Source organism: Lissotriton helveticus, chromosome 5_1 (assembly GCF_964261635.1).
Source record: "Lissotriton helveticus chromosome 5_1, aLisHel1.1, whole genome shotgun sequence".
NCBI classification, from domain to species: domain Eukaryota; kingdom Metazoa; phylum Chordata; class Amphibia; order Caudata; family Salamandridae; genus Lissotriton; species Lissotriton helveticus.
The window spans coordinates 394610372-394628997 of NC_136065.1; the positions used below are offsets into that span (position 1 = coordinate 394610372).

The following is an 18626-nucleotide window of genomic DNA, read 5'->3' on the forward strand; positions in this document are numbered from 1 at the left end:
CCTTCCAGTCTCCAGCGCCTGCCTCTTTATTTTGGTAATCGTGAGTTGGGTGAGAAGCGGCTAACGCCCGGCAAACCTAGGAAAGGGATAAACGACCTGATCCGCCTGAACCCTTTTTCTACAATTGGCGTCCCAAACGTGGGGCCCATCAGCGACACGTGGATCCAGTGGGAGAGGTCCCGACGACGGAGTGAACGACTGCAACGATCGGGAAGAGCTCCTGCCCGATAGACCCTCGTCTGGCAGCCGATCATCCGAACTTCACTGGTTCCGAACAGACCTCTCTCGAGTGATCTACGGTCCTGACTGGGAACCATCAGGAGTGCCACAGCAATTACAGAGAATAGAGGACGATCGGGCGCTGGAAACGGAAGACGAGAAACTGTCCATACGGTCCGGGTAAGGTCGTGTAACACGACAAACTAGGAAATATTTGATTGTTTGTTTGGAAAATACTAGTATTGCTCTCCGAATTGTTGGTTCTCTTGGAGATTCTCTGTCTGCAAACTGAGAGGGATAAAAGTATTCTCTCTTCCTTTGCATGCAGTGAAGGGTAGGTAACGCAGGCTTTTGCCCCCGTTGTAATCCGTCGTGCCTATCTTTTCTCCCCCACTGATTGATTGTTTGCCCGAACATTGTTTGTTCGAGGATTGTTTTTCTCGAGAATTCTCTGTCTACAAACGGGGAAGGGTAAAAATATTCTGTCCTCCTTTTGCAGATAGTGAAGAATAGGTAACGCAGGCTTTTGCCCCCGTTGTAACCCGTCGTGCCTATTTCTTTCTCGCCACTGATTGTTTGATTGAACGAACATTAATTGTTCGATATTGGTTCTCTCTTTGGGTATTACCTATTCCCGAATACTGTAGAATAAGAAATATTCTGTCTAGTCTTCGCGAAGTAGTGAAGGATAGGTAGTGCAGACTTTTGTCCCCGTTGTAACCCGTCATGCCTATCTTCTCCCCATTGGTCAGTAGCTGGTTCAGCCCGGACCGCTTATTAGAGGTGGATCATCCGGCTCCTCTGGAGGGCACCCCTAATAAGGATATGTTTTTAAAATACGGACTAGTCGCCGTAGCTTATAGTAGGTTATGGAATAGATATACTAAAAAGGATCAGGAAAGTCAGTGGCCACTGATAGGATCCTTCGATGACACAAAAATAAACGTGCTGGAAACAGCCCTTTGTAACAATAAAACCTCGCCCACTATGCTCAATAGTTTCGGCATGTGGCGCAAAGAAGCAGAACAGCGAAAGAAAAGAGAAGAAGCGAGAATAGGAAAAGAGTTGCGAAAAGCGGCCCACCTGGCCGCTAAGAAACTAGAAGAAGATATAAAAGAAAGGGAGAAAGCCAGACAAAAACAGGAATCTGAATCGACAGGCCAGTGTCCTGTTAGGACCCCCTCTACGCTCTACCCTGATCTGACCTCCAAACAACGGGCGAACGATGAGCTGCTGCTAAGTCCTCCGATCATCTATATGCCCCCCCTTATGCCCCCTCCCAACCTCTAGTACAACACCTGCCAGCTCCGAGCGCAAATGAGAATAACCTTGAAGCTTGTGCCCCAGCCCTCACGGCCTCCGCTCCGGCCGCATTAGTAACAACGTCAGATGAACCCGAGACTAGCAAGCAGCCACCGGCTAGACTGAATAGATTGAGCAAAGACGAGCGGGAGGGAATCGACAAGATAGCAAAGGCACTGGCAGACCGGAAGGAGAGCGAAGAATACACGGTGGATATGCACAATTCGCATGCCGGCAGCCACAGACGGCATTTTATTTTACGGTTTAGTTATCACACCCTGAACGCATATGAGGACAGGTATCAGAATCGGGGTCCTACTAAACTGACAGCGTTATATAGAAAAGTCGATGTAGGGGACGAGACCGAGCGTGACGCGGCGGACCTCTTCATGCAAACGCTTGAGGTTTTCCGCCACCTCACGGAACAAAAACCGGAAGTCAAGATTACAGTTCCCGAAACGACTGGGTCCCCATCAGAAGTAGGCAACACCATGATGCCTATCAGAGAAGCCGCCCCTTACTGGGTTCCCCCACGAGGTCAGGGAACGAACGACAATATCAACCATGCAGATGCAAAGGGGAGGGTTGTGTACAACTGGGTTTATCAACCATGGGACCGGCAGGATATTTTAACTTTTAGACAAACCCTACCCGATTTAAGAAAGAACCCGACAGCATTTTATACCGAACTAGGTACAGCCTTAGGCTCAACCATAATGACTCTAGCGGACATTGACTTGTTTTTCGGGTTATGTCTGCCGGCTGATGTGTGGAAGCAAATCCGAAAGGCCGACCACACAGATCTGTTCGGACATACCTGGAATCAACTCAGTGAACTAGATAGGCAACGGGAGCCCGGAAAGAAATCGGTAAAAGACATACTGGAACTCCCGGACAAAATAGTTCAGAAGCTAAAGACATTGATCCCAGAGAAGAAGGTAGACTGGTCGGTAGTCACGGCTTGCCGTCAGAAACCCCAGGAAGACGTATCAGAATACTTCTCCCGATTTGAGACGGTGTTCTCCGACTACAGTGGCCAAGACATGACCACTGCAACCGGACAACACCTATTCATGCAAAACTATGTGAAGGGTCTATCGCAAGAGGTCTCCCAAAAGTTACAGATGAGCGAGAGTAGTTGGGGGGCCTCCAAACCTGCAGCTATCCTTCAGATGGCTCAGTATTACGAACACCAAAAGAACGAGAACGAGAGGGCGACTGAGAAAAAGAAAAAGGACTTGAAAGAGCGAGTGATGATTGCTCAATTACAAGGAGTGACGACAGGAAGGGAACGGTATAGAGGAAACTACCAACCAAATGCACCCCCTAGAGACCGCGCACCCACACCCGGCGCCCCACGAACAGACCTCGATGAGAACCAGTGCGCGTTTTGTAAAGGATTTGGTCATTGGAAGTCTCAATGCCCGGTCCTCCTGGAAATGCTTAAAAATAAAGAGACAAGAGACATGGCAAATGGCCCCAAAACTAGAGGGCAGGGGCGAGGGCACACCCACGACACCAACAATGACAGACCTGGCAGACCGAACACATTTGACCGCCCCCGACAGAACCAGTGCCAACAGTCTGACAGCGACAACACTCACGACTTTGCATAGGACCGCCAAGGGCAAGGAAGGGATCCAGTCGAGCTCTGTGTTGACCAGCAAGGTCCTTACGTCACCGCTAAGGTCCTAGGTACGAAGTCTCCATTTCTGGTAGACACTGGCGCGACACGTAGTGCGTTATCTAAATGACTGATTCCAAGGGCACCCTTGTCTGGCTCACACATAACATCAATAGGCTTTGATGGAACGCCCTCCACTAACCCTTTATCCGCACCGGTTTCCTTCGACTTGGACAGTAACCCCACTGACACGACGTTCCTGCTTTCCTCCAACGCCCCCGATGCCATTATGGGACTTGATTTACTAAAGCATTTCCGAGCTACTATCAGGTGTTCACAGGACGGGGTTCGAGTCATTCTGTACGATAACCCGACTCTGCTCAGACATCATCATGCACTACACATGTCTTCCATCTCAGACGCTGACGCATCTTTACTTGACTCTCTACCTCTGTATCTGTGGGCTAAAACGGACGCTGATGTAGGACGAATGATGATCGATCCCGTGCGCATAACTGTCCGCCAAGATGCGATACTCCCAAAACTCCCACAATATCGGATATCGCCTGAAGGTGAGAAGGCATTGGTAATGATTATTCAGTCCCTGGTAGAGGCAGGAGTGGTAGAGGAAGTAGTCAGCAATATTTGCAACAGCCCCATCCTACCCATTGTGAAGAAGCAGGGCGAGGGAGATGAGAAAGCGTACCGCTTCATCATCGACCTTCGAGAGGTCAACAAGGTAGTCGTACCCCAGTACCCTGTAGTCTCAGATATCGCCACCATTCTGACCCTGATTCCTTCCACCGCCACCACCTTCACTGTAATAGACCTCAAGAACGCTTTCTTCTCCATCCCCATCCACCCAGACAGCCGCTACCTTTTCGGCTTCACGTTAAAATCCCGCTCATATAGATTTTGTAGAGCTCCCCAAGGCTACACAGAAAGTCCCAGCATCTATAGCCAGGCCCTCAAGAGACAGTTGGACGCCGTTCAACTACCGGAGGGAGTGGTGTTGATACAGTACGTCGATGACATCCTTTTGGCGGCCGACACCACTCCACTTGCAGTCACAGCCACCCTCCAACTCCTGCACTTCCTCGCGGAAAACGGGCACAAGGTCTCCAAAAAGAAGTTGCAATTCTGCCAACCCCAGGTCACCTACCTGGGCCACCTCTTGTCCAAAGATGGGAGAAAGCTCACACCTGATCGGATTCAGGCCATTCTGGAAACCCCCGTCCCAAAGACCCAGAAACAAGTCCGCTCCCTGGTAGGCCTCACCTCCTTCTGCCGGCAGTGGTTGCCAAATTTCAGCCTCATTGTAAAGCCGCTACTTTCCCTACTAACCAAAGATGCCCCCTTCCCACTTCCTTGGACCCTCGAATGCCAATCGTCCTTCAAAGAACTTCGAGATGCCCTTTGTTCTGCACCAGTCTTAGGAACCCCCGATTACACAAAGCCCTTCTCTCTCTACACTCACGAAAGGGAGGGGTGCGCTTTGTCTGTCCTGACTCAAACCATTGGCCCCAAGCAACGACCATGTGCCTATTTCTCTGCCACCCTTGACCCCGTAGCAAGAGCCTTGCCTGCCTGCCTTCGAGCCGTAGCTGCCGCTGCCGTCTCTATCCGACAGAGTGAGGGGATCGTACTCTCGAATTCCCTCACGGTGTTAGTGCCCCATGCTGTTGACACCCTCTTGAACCAGACTAAGACGCAACACCTGACTAGCGCCCGACTGACTGGATATGAACTGACTCTGCTTGCACTCCACATTACGCTGAAAAGATGCACCACACTGAACCCAGCCACTTTGTTGCCCCTGCCCGAAAACGACCAGAACGTCCCCCCTATACATGACTGTGTGACCCTCACAGACGAACAGACTAGGAGTAGAGTTGACCTCCGAGACACCGCTTTCACAGACCCTGACGGAGAGCTATGGGTAGACGGTTCTTGCATAAAACTCCCCGACGGCACCACCTCAGCTGCCTATGCAGTTACCACAGCCCAAACCGTAGTTGAAACTGTCCGCATCGCACAACGATCCGCACAGGCGGCAGAGCTGATTGCCCTCACACGCGCCTGTATTATTGCGACAGGGACTACTGCAAACATTTACACGGACAGCCAGTACGCCTTCGGAGTGGTTCACCATTTTGGACTCTTATGGAGGGAGAGGGGATTCCTGACGTCCCATGGCACGCCCATCCTCCACGGAGATTTAGTCTCCGCCCTGATTGTAGCAGTTCTCCTTCCCAAACGATTAGCGGTAATCAAATGTCAGGCACACAAGAAGGTGACAGACTTAGTCGGACAGGGAAACGCGCTGGCCGACATCACTGCCCGAACCACAGCTGAGAATAGGACAACGACACGTATGTATGTGACCAGGTCACAAGCAGAAAAATGGACTGACGTTAGGGAAACGATTAGGGACATCCAGATGGCCAGCTCACCACACGAACTGATTGAATGGGCTTGGGTGGGATTGAAAGACGAGGAAGGCTGCTGGTGGACAAAGGACACCAACAAATGGTTGCTACCCAATTCATACTTGATCCCCATACTGACTATGGCACACTCCCCTGCACACATAGGATCTGCCCCCATGATCGAACTCATCTCCAGGGTTTGGCACAACGACAAGATTCCCGACTCAGCCAGACGCCTGGTCCAGCAATGCCTTATCTGTTTGCAACACAACCCTGGGAAAGGAACTGTGGTACCCCGGGGAGGGTTTGGGGTCCCCGACCATCCTTTTGAGATCCTCCAGATGGACTACATCCAACTGGAAAGATGCCAAATCTTGAAGTATGCATTAGTCATTGTGTGTGCTTTCAGCAAATGGGTAGAAGCCTATCCAACCCGTGATAACACTGCCATGACCACTGCCAAGGTACTGCTGAAAGAGTTTTTTCCTCGCTACGGTCTTTGTCGAATTCTGTGGAGCGACAACGGCCCCCACTTCATAGCTGAAGTTATCCAACTAATCCTGAAAGGGTTGGGTGTAAAACAAAGGTTTCATGCAGTTTTTCACCCCCAATCTGCTGGCTTAGTTGAGCGACACAACGCCACACTGAAACTAAAACTGTCAAAGATAGTGGCCACCACAGGACTTAAATGGCCAGATGCCCTTCCACTGGCGTTGCTATCGATGCGCTCCACTCCCACTAAGCACCATTTGACCCCCTACGAGGTTGTATTTGGGCGACCGATGAACCTCTGGACTGCCCCTAAACCGACCTCCATTCACGACGTCCCGGACGTCCTACTGTCTGATTACTTGTGCAAATTGACTAAAACATTGTCTATCATTCATCAGCAGGTGCAGCAGGCCATCCCCGATGCTTCCAGGGGTCCGGGTCACGATATCCAACCGGGAGATTATGTGCTGATCCGGAATTTCCAACGGACAAAGAGTCTGGAACCCCGGTGGACGGGCCCCTGGCAAGTACTGATTACCACCCGAACGGCTCTTCGAGTGGAGGGTGGAGGGGAAGCGACACTGGCTGCAAGCTCACCACTGTAAGAAGGTCTCCTCGACCCTGACCACAACAGAAAGCGTCAGCACCCAAGAAGAACTGCTGAACAAAGACCGGCCATCATTGAACTGTTATCCTGATACCGAGGCACTCGAACTTGCAAAATTCTCTGATCCCACTGTACCATCCAGGGAAGGGTATTTCCTGCGTCGAAAGGAGGGAGCTTCGGCTAAGTAGACCACAGACTAAGTTGAATCTCAGAACGGTAGCCTAAACACAACCTAGGGTTACCCAAAGAGAGGCTAAACGAAGTCAGCGGTTCTGCCCACTACCTCATTGTCCTCCTCTTTTGCCTCCTCCTCATGACTTCCTTCTGGATCATGGAAGAGAGTGTACCCGCTCATCAGATATTGCTGACCACTGCACAGCCAACTACAACAAAGGAGCATCACCTGATCTCCCTTTCGCCTCAGCTCCGATAAAGGCGTAAGGAGTTCTGGAACAATTATTTCGTGCAACTATTGCACCAACACAACCTTGCCGCCAACGCCACCAACTGCTGGATCTGCGGGTTGCTCCCGTATGCCACCGGACACTCCATCCCTTTCAACCCTTCCCCTTTCTCAGTTCACGGTTCTTGCCTTGCCTGGTTTACCCTCTTGCAAGAGAGCTACAGGGACAACGCCACTTCTGGTCAGACAGTGTCGCACTTCTACCACGGGTTCTGGCTGAACAAAACCGGAAGGACTTCTGCTCCCTTTTGTCCTTTGACCTCTGGCTCCTCCTTCCAGATGGACATCCCTGCTAAGGAACGAGTCGAAATGCAGGTATTCCATAATCCAGCCAGACCCACCTTCTCCTACTTACGGAAACGAACTGCTGCCACTCTGACGGTGGCTCTGTCTGTTATCAATGTCACGGGCCTCGTGTGCCTCGAAGGCCTGGGAACACAGCCGGTGGGTCACAGCTCCTGCCACATCACCAGAACATTGGACGCCATTGATCCCCCCTCCTTTGTTGCTTCTCCGAACATGTACTTTGTTTGCGGCACCAAAGCCTACACTTGGCTTCCAAAAAGCTGGGGGGGTACCTGCTACGTCGCCTTCGTTCTCCCTCCAATGTACGTAGCCCCAGCAAACCACCACAGACAGAAGCGCGCAAAAGACATTGAACAAGCCGACTCCACTGGAGCACAGTTCTTGGATGCAGTGAAAGGACTGGTTCCTCTGTGGGGCCCAATGGCAAACAGCCGCGCCATCCGCCACCTGACCCAGGCAGTAGAAACAACCATGAACATCACGGCTGGCATCCTCACTAACAATACGGCCGAACTTCAGGCAGTCCGCCTGGTGGCTCTTCAGAACCGCCTTGTTCTAGATGTGGTTCTAGCTGACCGAGGAGGAGCATGCCGCATCATTGGGCCCAGCTGTTGCACCTACGTACCAGATAACTCGCCCTCAGTCTACAAAGCAATCGAACACCTCCACAGACTTTCCTCAGAGGTTCACCAGGAACAGGAAGGATGGTCGCTTGGAAGCTGGTTTTGGGGCACCTTGAAGGACTGGGGATGGAGGTTATTCACATTTATATTGATACCGGTCGTGATATTGCGTGGGTGTTGCCTCGGTATTCAATGTTTGCCACCCCTGTGTTCGCTCATTGCTAACTGCATGTGCCCTAAGACTTCGGACTACAAAACTGAACACATGAAAGCAGTGTATGACCTCGAGAAAGGGAATATAATGGGGATTGACATAAATTGACAAGCTGGCTAGATATGTTGAAAAGGGAGGACTGTTAAAATCTAGATTGTGGCGTAAACATTATCGGCGCCATCTTGCCTCCTTTCATACCCATGCGTGCGCGTAAGCAGCAGCCATTTTTGAACGCCATGACCCCTCTGCCTACTGTCGATAGCCAGCGCGTCTCACCCCCTCACACCCCGGCTTCGCAACCACACCCCCCCCTTTTCGACAGCCCCCGGTCTCTCCTGCTTGGCCCTAAACGCACCTCCAGCGTGACCCTGCCTCCGAGCCACATCCCGCGCTGAACCCCCCCCAACCCTTTCATCTCATTCATAAAACAGGCCCCTTCGATAACCTCTTCCTCCTGGCCCGATTGTTCGGCCCGACCCCAGGCCCTCACTTAGCCCAACAGATGCGGTTTATTGCCTCTACAGTAGGACCTCACCTCACTTCAAAGGAGCGGGGATTAATCAATACCCTCACACCCCTAGACCCGATCGATTACCCGCATTTCCGTTCCCAGCGGAATACCCTGCTGCGCGACAGCCATCATGCCGAAGTTAGGGGTGGGGACTCCTACAGTAGAGATGTGTGGGAGCAGACCTAAACCGGGGATTCCAAAGACGCCTTTTTCCGGACTTCAAAGCATTACTAAGAATGTGTTGCATGTAATAAAGTAATAAACCAGTGTATAAGAGGCCAGGCCTCAGAGATGTCGAGAGAGAAGTGTGGAGAAGTGTGGCTCACTGGTTAGAGGAGGCAGACCCGGACGCTGAGATCAGACCCGGGACCAGGGTTCAATTCCCGACGCGGCAGGGTCTTGAGCCCAACATGTCCACGGACTCGGTAATTCTCGCTTCGGTGCCTACTGAAATCACAGGTTCACACTCTGCAACTCTGGGCAATAGCTTGCTTAATCTCCACTACGGCCCCCCGCGGCGGGATGCCTGGCTTTCACCTTGGGGATACCCAGTAGGGGCTATCTCACAGGGAAAAACCTGGACGGGTTCCCAATGCAAAGCGCTTTGAGACCTGGCGGTGATATTGCGCTATATAAAAACCTATCCATCCATCCATCCAGAGCACCTCGAGAAGATACCCTGTTGTCTGATTTGACGTGTTCTGTTCCGTCTGAAATAAACTCCTGTTTCCTGCCTTCCAGTCTCCAGCGCCTGCCTCTTTATTTTGGTAATCGTGAGTTGGGTGAGAAGCGGCTAACGCCGGGCAAACCTAGGAAAGGGGTAAACGACCTGATCCGCCTGAACCCTTTTTCTACAATCCTAAAGACATACAAACGGCTGTAGAGTGCCCACGAGCGCCACAGGAAGTGAAGCAAGCGGGACTGTTTTTCACGCTGAGACAGTCTAGTTTTATGTTTATGCAAGTCTGACCACGTAGATGAATGTGTTTATACAACTGGAATGCCTTTTTATTCAGGTCTCTTGTTTGTGAGATCTGAGCATTGAAACCCTTTATAAATGTGCTATTAAAACTCAGTGGGTTAAGCGCTTGTTGCCTACACATTGCACTGCTGAATATCTAGGAGAGCCTTTCATCCTAAAACATCCATGAAATGAGCACAAGTTCAAATGGGCGAGAACAAACGGCTACAGAAATGTTCTTTTGAGCGCGCCGTGGTAAAAGCCTGATATAAAGAACAGGTTGTATGATTAGAAGGAGTAAGTCATTCTCTCCGCTACGGCAGGAGTTGCTGCTAGCGAATTTCCTGCTGGTACTTTGTTTAACTGGAGTCAAAGCAGAGAAAAAGCAAATTTCTCAACCCATTAAATCTCTGGCAGCGGAGACTTGAGGCTTTCTCTTGATGTTACTTTTCTCTTGTAACACACCGTTTGCTACCTTTTACATTTTGTTTGCCTTTGATACTTGCACAAATGCCACCATTGCCTCATGTAACGTTTGTTCTTGTGCTGGAGTGTCTGCCATGTATTGCAGTATTATACTTCTACCTGTACTTTGCACGCTTTTGTAACCTGCACACATGTCACTTTTTCCTCCTGGAATGTACCGATTGCTACCTCTTGTATTACGTTTGCTCACAATTGTCACTTTTACCTTATGTAACTTAACTTTTGCTTTTGTAATCTGTGTAATGTTCTCCTCGTATATCAGTTCTGTTCCTATTGTGAAGCGCTCTGACACCTTCGGGTAAAGTCCGCGCTATATAACATTGCATAAATAAATAAGAAATACGAGGGAGCGTGAACTGTGTGAATATATATAAACACGCATAAATAAAATACAATAAAATAAATACGGATGGGCCGGCTGGGCCTGCCATGGCCTGGGGCAGAGGCTGGTGTCGACGTCAGTTTGCCTACCTTTGAAGTGCGCGTCACCGTGTCTCTTCAAGGGCTGGGGTCCGGGGCTGGGCCTGGGTGCTGCTGTCGCAAGTTCACTGTGGTGTGGGTCCTGGGTGGACGGCAGCGGCCGGCAGCGGCCGGCAGCAGCAGTGACACACGACGAGTGTCACCAGTGACTCACGAGTCCTCCTCCCGACCTCCGCTCCTCTCCAGCAAGCAGCCCAGGTCGACAGTCTGTCTAAAGTCACCGGCCGGCCGCAGGCACCACCACTAACATCATAGTCACTGCACCGACCGTCCGCCCGCACCGAAAGAGAGAGGTGAGGTCAGCCCCCCGCATATATGGGAAGCTTGCGGGTGCTGACCAACAACTGCTGTCCAGGGCCGATTGCCTCCGGGTCCCTCGCAGTCACAAGCCTTCCCGCTACACTTAATAACACGACGTGAGCGAAAGTGAAACTTGTTGTGGGGCGGGACTTCCGGCTTCTGAAGCCCACGCCACAGCTTGGTTTGTGCACAATGAGAACGAGAGGGCACCCCGGGGCTGGACCGTACAGATGCCCTGCTGTTCTTCCTGTCCGGTGGAGGCGGATTGCAGCCCGTGCTCCCGCAAGCCAGACGTGGAGCTCAGGAACTCGACACCGAGGACTGCGTCGGCAGTCTGGCTCTCACGGGAAGGTAAGAAGCGTGCGGCGCCAGTGAGTCTGCTGTGGCCGGGGGAGAGTGGGGCTAGGAGGAGCTGACAATGTGAAGCGAGAAGTAATTTCAGTGATCAAAGGAGGGTCCTCGGTGTGGGAGCCGATGTGATGTGTGAACGGAGCACTCCTGTGCGCGGTGATGGGCAGTGGAGCCGGCGGCGGAGGGGGGAGGGAAAGTGAAAGTAAGCAGCAGGCTTCACTGTCTGTGTACGCGCGCATTGCAAGGCAATTGTAACTTGCTCAATGGAGCGCGCGTTCACACTCTTCGACGCTCACAGTTCAATGTGTCTGTGTCTGGAATGCAGCGCGCGTTCTTGTGCGCGTGGCCCGCTGAAATCGCCTCCTTCAAGAGGCAATGCGCGCGGCCAGGTGCTGTCTCCTGGGAAGCAGACCCAGCGACAATAGATCTCCTAGCGGACACAGCGCTTACGCGCTGTTAAATGCCACGAGACCTAAAAATGACTTGTGGTGGCGCCTTGCACTGTTGTGGTACACTATCACACAGATAGTCATTTTTATGGGCAATATGTGGCTAGTAGTGCATTTTAAACAGTGGTACAATAACATTGCATACAATTTTTTTTTATGGAGGGTAGGGATGTTTATTTACTCAAGGAATTTTAGCAAAATAAATGGACAATGCTCAATTTTAATATACCTTCGTCCTAATTAGCAGGATGTGGAATTTCGGATTTTAGGACAATCAGTGGCACATTGTGCGTTCTGAAAGGAAGGGCTTAAAAACGTACTCTGGTAGCATATAGTCCACTATAAGCCTTGTTCCCAGGTTAGTGATCTGCTGTTGAACTTGATACCCTCGGGCACTTCCATATACACCTTTGGAAATATGTTGGCACGGTTAACAACAAAAGCACACATGCTAAGCTCAAATTGTGGTGATCAGTGGTGGCCCCTTAGCGTGCTTGGATATTAGTGTTAGTGTTAACCAGTAGAAGAAGCAGCCACAATTGGTCTGTCTCTGAGGCATGAAGACATTTGGCATGATCAGGTAGTAATGCAGGCTATAAAAGCTCATCCATCTTTCTGTATTTTACATTTTATTTCCCTCAATCAAGAGCCTGAATAGCAACTAGAAGGCCAATGAGCGGGGCCAACTCGGCGATGTCACTGATGCTCAGAGAATGTCTGACGTCACTTCCACTGCCTGTTCATGACTTTTTTTCTATGAAGGCATAGAATCAGTGACCAAGCTTACACCAGACAGAGGAACAATAGTAGTAGTACCGTGTATCATTAGAACACCATTTGTGAAAATAGTTGGGATCACTGTATGAAGAAGAACTCACTTTCAACATGAGCTGGTGTGATTATTGTCGAAGTTTTACAGACGGCATAGTGTGTACATTTGAGTGCTATTGTTGTGTGAAGCAAATGGATCATGAAACAACTTGGGGGAATGTTCAGTGATAGAAAAACAAAATAATTCCTGAAAGAATGGTAGATACATGAAATAGGCTTCAGAGAGGAGCGACAGGGCTAAATAAAACAAGCATTGGCATAGCCAATAGGTCTCGCCTTTGGGACCTTATAAGTGTTTAGTTATCCAGCACAATATCCTTGGTGCTACAACATCAAGTGTTGCATGGCTAAACACTATAGGGTCCCAAAGGCGAGACCTATTTGCTATGCCAGTGCTTGTTTTTAATGCTGCGAATGTCGTTATTGACATGCAACTCTTTGTAATACATAATATTTTAGGTTTTGCACAGCACTGTAGTTTTCCCACAGCGTGGCAAGGATTTTAGTAAATCTGGCCCTCAGACTGTGTATTCTTCACTGTTACGTAGAAGGCCAGACAACCATCTCCCTGATACCACACTGGAGCTACCCAGGATGTAGCAATTCTAATACACCCAGATTGAAGATAGTCCATAGAATCAAGTGGTGACTGAAGGTCAATCTGACAGCAGAACACATCTGATATTAATGATATGTGACAGTTTTATAGTCAGTCAGTCACAACACTTTATTTTGCATCATTTAAAATGCATAAAAGTACATAAAAACAATAAAAGTAAAACATTTGATGCAAGTTTTATGCAGCCAAAAATAATGCATAAAAATACCTAAAATCCATAACGTTTGACTCATATTCTGTACAATATCCCACACATTATCCCGTAAATTCAATATGTAATTCATCAATCTTAAGACTCATCCATAAGGTTTTATTCCAAGCACCTACTGGATGTACATGCTTAAACTCAAATAAACAAAACCATATACCGTCATCATTCTAGTACTATAATTCATCAATAGATGCAAGTCTATAATTCGATAGGTCTGTGATACCCCTCCGTAGCCGCTCTACACCTCCAGTAACTTCACACACTTCCAAAACTAGACAACCCCGGTACAGTTTGTCGTAACATTACATCTCCTGCTGATCTATGAGCATTATGCCATACTGTACGTCCATAAATATTTTCTATATATGTCTTACAAACAGTCTTCCAGTCAATTAGTGATGGGCTATCTTCTTATTAGGAGCTTTAATCAATTTGATTAAACCGCATTAAACCGAGTCACACTAAGGATGGTGCTCAAGAAGATCATCGCCACCACGGGCACCTCAAAGCATGGTGTGGACCTTAATGCATCAGGTTTCATTATTGAAACAATGAAGGAGGACGATATCTACCTGCCCATCAGTTAGGAAGTTTGATGTGCTGAGGCAAGTTGTTGCATGGGGACATTGTAGTCAATATTGGGAGGGCTATAGGCAGTGTTCCAAGGAAGGGGTGTATGTTACATCATCAAATGTCAAAATCCCGTCCGGCCTTAATATCATATCCAGATTATTGTCTACCTATCATGAAGGTAAGTACTTATAGGTAAGTGAGGATTTACTATACTTTTCTCCATGCCTGGGTACATTGAAGAGATGTACACATTGTTTTTTTTTTTTTAAATATTATGTACATAGATCTGAAAATAGTAAATCTATAAATCCCTATATTTACTTAACTTCTCCATGTTGTGGTTGATATTATTCTGGATACGATATTTTGGCAGGGTGATATTTATTACTCTACATATTGATAGAAAACCCAAGGAAGTTTCCTTCGGTACTGCGCTGGGAATAGTCTTAAAAGGAAGGGGGCATAACTAAGCACACATCTTTAAAGATTACTGATACAGTGTATTTAATAGATTGTATGGTTGAGCAATGGACCGCTAGAATATATAGTGCACTTAGCATGAATGACAAGCAACTGGTGATGTCTCAAATAATCTGCACTAAAGCTGCTGGTATATTGGCACTTGCTGATGGCTATCAATTAAATGTATGCAATCAATGGAATAGTGCAAAATTAAGGGACCCCCATGCAAAAGGAGAAAAGAGCATCCTTAGTCTTTCATATCTCACAGATAGTCACTGGCCTTGGGCTAAATGGGGCCCCTTTGAAGAGTTGAGGGGCCCCTTGAATGGTTGGTGGCCCTTCTGGGCTGCAGGGGCCTTTGTTATGAACCTGGTTTGCATAGTTACAGGAATATGGACAGCGCTTGATTGCAATTATCTGGTAAATGTTTTCGTTATTTGACATTATTTAACACATTGCATCACTCTTTTGATCCATTCAGTCAAGATTATTTTTTGTTCTAAAAAGTCAAAGATTGCAAAACAATCCTTCATTTTGTGGCTTCTTTCAAGACAGAGCAGAGTGAACAATCAATCAGATTTACACGCGTATCGCAATAATTAGAATAAGTAAGATATTAAAAGTGAACAGGAGCATAAACTGATAACGACATAGTAACGCAAAGAATGCGGGTGCTATAAAAGTGAGGAGACTTACCCGCATGCTGCACAAATGCTGATCCAGCGAGGGTGCACAAAGATTTCATCACTATTGATGGAGATGCGCTGTTCACTGCCCTCCTCCACATCCCTGTTGTGTTCTCCCAACACCACCTGGTACTGACGTCCTTTGCTGCAAGACACAATAGACAATTACAAAGGACAATGACATATCTTTGAGATGTCTCCTACAAAATGGAAGACTCGAAGTTGTCCACTAATCTTAGCTGAAGGTTTGTGTTATGATTCAATGTTTAAAGGATTATGGGTATACAATCCATGGCTTCCAGAATCTAGACAGCCCTCTGCATATCATGACCTATCTTCCAGCTGTAGCCTTCATCACAGCTCAGTCCCTGGGATTCAGTCAGTCGTTCTGACTTTGGATGAACCAAACATCAGTGGCCTCTTGAGGTGCAATAGCTGGGGGTGGATAAGAACTTTGAATCACCTAGGCCTGTTTCGGAGACAGCATGAGAAAAGGGAATGTAAATTGGGTGGCCTTGTGAGCTTCAACAGCTAGAAGCAGCTAAGAACTTTGAACCACCCAAGACTGGCTGCAAAGCTAGTATGAGCAAAGGGAAAGTGTATGGGAAACTTATATTTTGTAGGGGGCTTTCTTAGAGTTTTAGTGAATTTGGGAACTAGAATTGTGTTAAAACAGTGTGTAGGGCAATGCATAAATAAATGGTGATAACTGTAAATTGAAGTATTAGCTAACTCATTGGTTGCCATTTAAAGGAGTACTGAGAGGCATTCTGGCTTTAACTACTGTGCCCCTCTGACTGCAGATCAGGAAATGAATAAAGGAAGAAGGTAAGGATAGAAGGAAATAAGGAAGGCAGGAGAGAAATCACAAAGAAAGGAAAGAAAACAAATGAAGGACCAAAGGAAGAAAAGAAAGAAAGAATGAACGGAGGAAGGAGGAAATGGAATAAAAAGGGAAGATGAAGGATGGAAGTTCTAAAAAAAAACTTTTAGACATTTATTTAGCAACGAACTCTATAATACTCGATAATCTTGTTTGGAACACAATTGCATTGCCTTAAAAGTGGTTGACTTTCAACTACCAAAGAACTTTATGAGCTCACAGATTCTTGGTCTGGTTGGATAGGTGGCCAGTATGGCTACAGGTGTTATATCATGAGCTGAGATTACTCCTCACCCCTAAGGGCACCCGTGATTCGAGTGTGTGCAGTTTTAGGTAAATCCATGGGAATACACGTGGGACCCTGATGTTCTCCTCGGAATTGGGAATACTGCACCTGATTCCACCTTCATCTTTCATTTTCTCCACAATTTAAAAAAACATTTTGCCACCTTGGAGTAGGCAAATTACCAGGTGAAAGACTGCACTAAGTTCTCTCATAATTTCCAAGGCGCAAGTAACCATGCTTTCCACCTCATTGATTTTAAAGAGGGACTCGTACGTTTTATGTATGCAGTACCAATAGATAAGGTGGCAACAATCCATGTGTAAAACCCTAGTCTCACACTCCAAAATACTGAGGAACAAAGCAGCATGCCTCACTGAAATTCAGAAATCCCTTGTTCTGGAAGAGTGTTTACTTACTTAACTAGCTAGGTTGATCTTGTTTTATTTTATTTGTCTGTGAGAAAAACTCAGAATTTCGGGTGACTTATTCAACTCAAAGGAAAGTCAATGAAACTGACCAAACTCAGAGATATATGAACGAGTATTTAAGAGCCCTGAAAGATAGATGTTTGCAGAGTGTTAATTTCACTAATGCGACAGAACATTCTTTACCAGGTCAACGAGAAACAGATGTCATAACATTAAACCCATAGCATCAGTTGTACTCCTTTGTTAAAGTGAAATGAGCCATGGAGTACAACAGTAAAACATTAGACATCCTGCTTGGTTAATCACCTCATTGTTGGGTTGGGGTTGAGAGTGATTCTGGAAGCCTCTTACTTTCCTTATAGATATTGTTAACCGGTTCTACATTTGCAACGTTACATCTGCTTTCAAGTGGTTATTCAAATTAAGTCTAAGTCTCTCATTATGATCGTGGGGCTATAGTCTGATCTCTTTGCACAGGTATTGGTGAATTTTGTGAGGTTAAACCTGCTGAAATATATCACACTAAAAGGGCCCAGGAAAACTTGTGCCAGATTTACCACTTACCTACTTAAGCAGCGCAGGCAGAAGCCACAAATGCTGCGCTGTGTGAATAGGATAGAGGAGGGGTGCGCCATATTTACAGAAATATGTCACTCTCCTTCCCTTTCCCTAGCCCTGGTCCTGAAATCAGCTGCCATGCGCCACAGAGACACCTTTGTGCCACATTGCAAGGGTGTATCTGTGAGTCTAGCATAGGTTTTGTACTGTAGGGGTTCCCTTCCAATACAAAATACTATGCATAGACTGACTTTAACCCTTTTCCCTCTTTGTGCTTGTGCAGTACATGTACAAAGTTGGAAAAGGAAGGAGAAATTAAATAATTTCTGCTTCGTTGAGCTTACTTCAAAAGGGTGCAGTTTTCTGATGCTAAACCCTGTCTATTTAGTAAATAGGGTTTAGCGTTAGAAACCTTGGGTGGTGCATGGGAATAGCCATGCTTCACCCATGGGACGCCCCCTTGGTGCTAAGTAATGTTATTTACTAGTAATGGTAAACACCCAATCCTATTTCGCACATCGTGGAATCATACCTGTGTCACTAGCATCACCTTCTGGATATTGGCAAAAATAGACTTATCTACTGCACCCTCTGAAGAAGCAGCTGCAGGAGGAATGACTCACAGAAATTACAGGCACTATCTAAAAACACACAAAAATGTTCTGAGTTCCGAGTTCCCCAACAGCCTGCCCTTGCTTCCAACCATTCCACGTAATTTTCCATAGCATTTTCACCACGTACGAGATGCAGTGCGCAGCTGTCATGACCCAGTTGGGGGCAATGAGGGACCCTCCGCAGGTGTGGTAGTATGCACTTCCACTCAGGTACTGAAGAGAGACCTATCAGAAAAGGAGAAAAAGATGACATACTTTAGTTTTCTATTCAAGCGTCTCTTCTTCTCCCCCATGCTTTTCCCCTCTCTCTGCTCTCCAGTCTCTGGAGCCTCATCTCCTCTCCAATTTATCATCAGCAATCAGTAAACCTACACTTCATCTCCTTCCTCCACTCTCAGTCCTCAGAAGTTATCTTTTCTCTTCAATGCCCTGCATCATTGGGACTGCAAGTGGAAAGATCATTTTGAAAGAGGAAAACGCCTCTCTGAATTTTATTTGTGCAGCAAGGTGTGCCTTCCTGCATAAAAACAATCCTGCATGTAACAGAGACACCCTTGCACCATGGTGTACGAGTGCCTGCGTTGGCATTAGGCAGCAAATTGTACATCAGCCCAGGTGATAGGAACAGGAATGCCCTGCATTTTATAAATATGTTCCG

At 47.6% G+C, this 18626-nt stretch overlaps 1 protein-coding gene across 1 annotated transcript in view; it reads right to left on the reverse strand.

Annotated features, from left to right (window-relative positions):
• Window positions 1-18626, reverse strand: part of LOC144754600 (chymotrypsin-like elastase family member 3B) — a 55619-nt gene that overhangs the window by 28281 nt on the left and 8712 nt on the right. Inside the window, exons 3-4 of the mRNA XM_078642607.1 lie at window positions 18096-18193; window positions 15210-15344 (exon numbers count right to left, since the gene is read on the reverse strand). Coding sequence (XP_078498733.1) covers window positions 15210-15344; window positions 18096-18193 — 233 coding nt within the window. The remainder of the gene's footprint in view (window positions 1-15209; window positions 15345-18095; window positions 18194-18626) is intronic.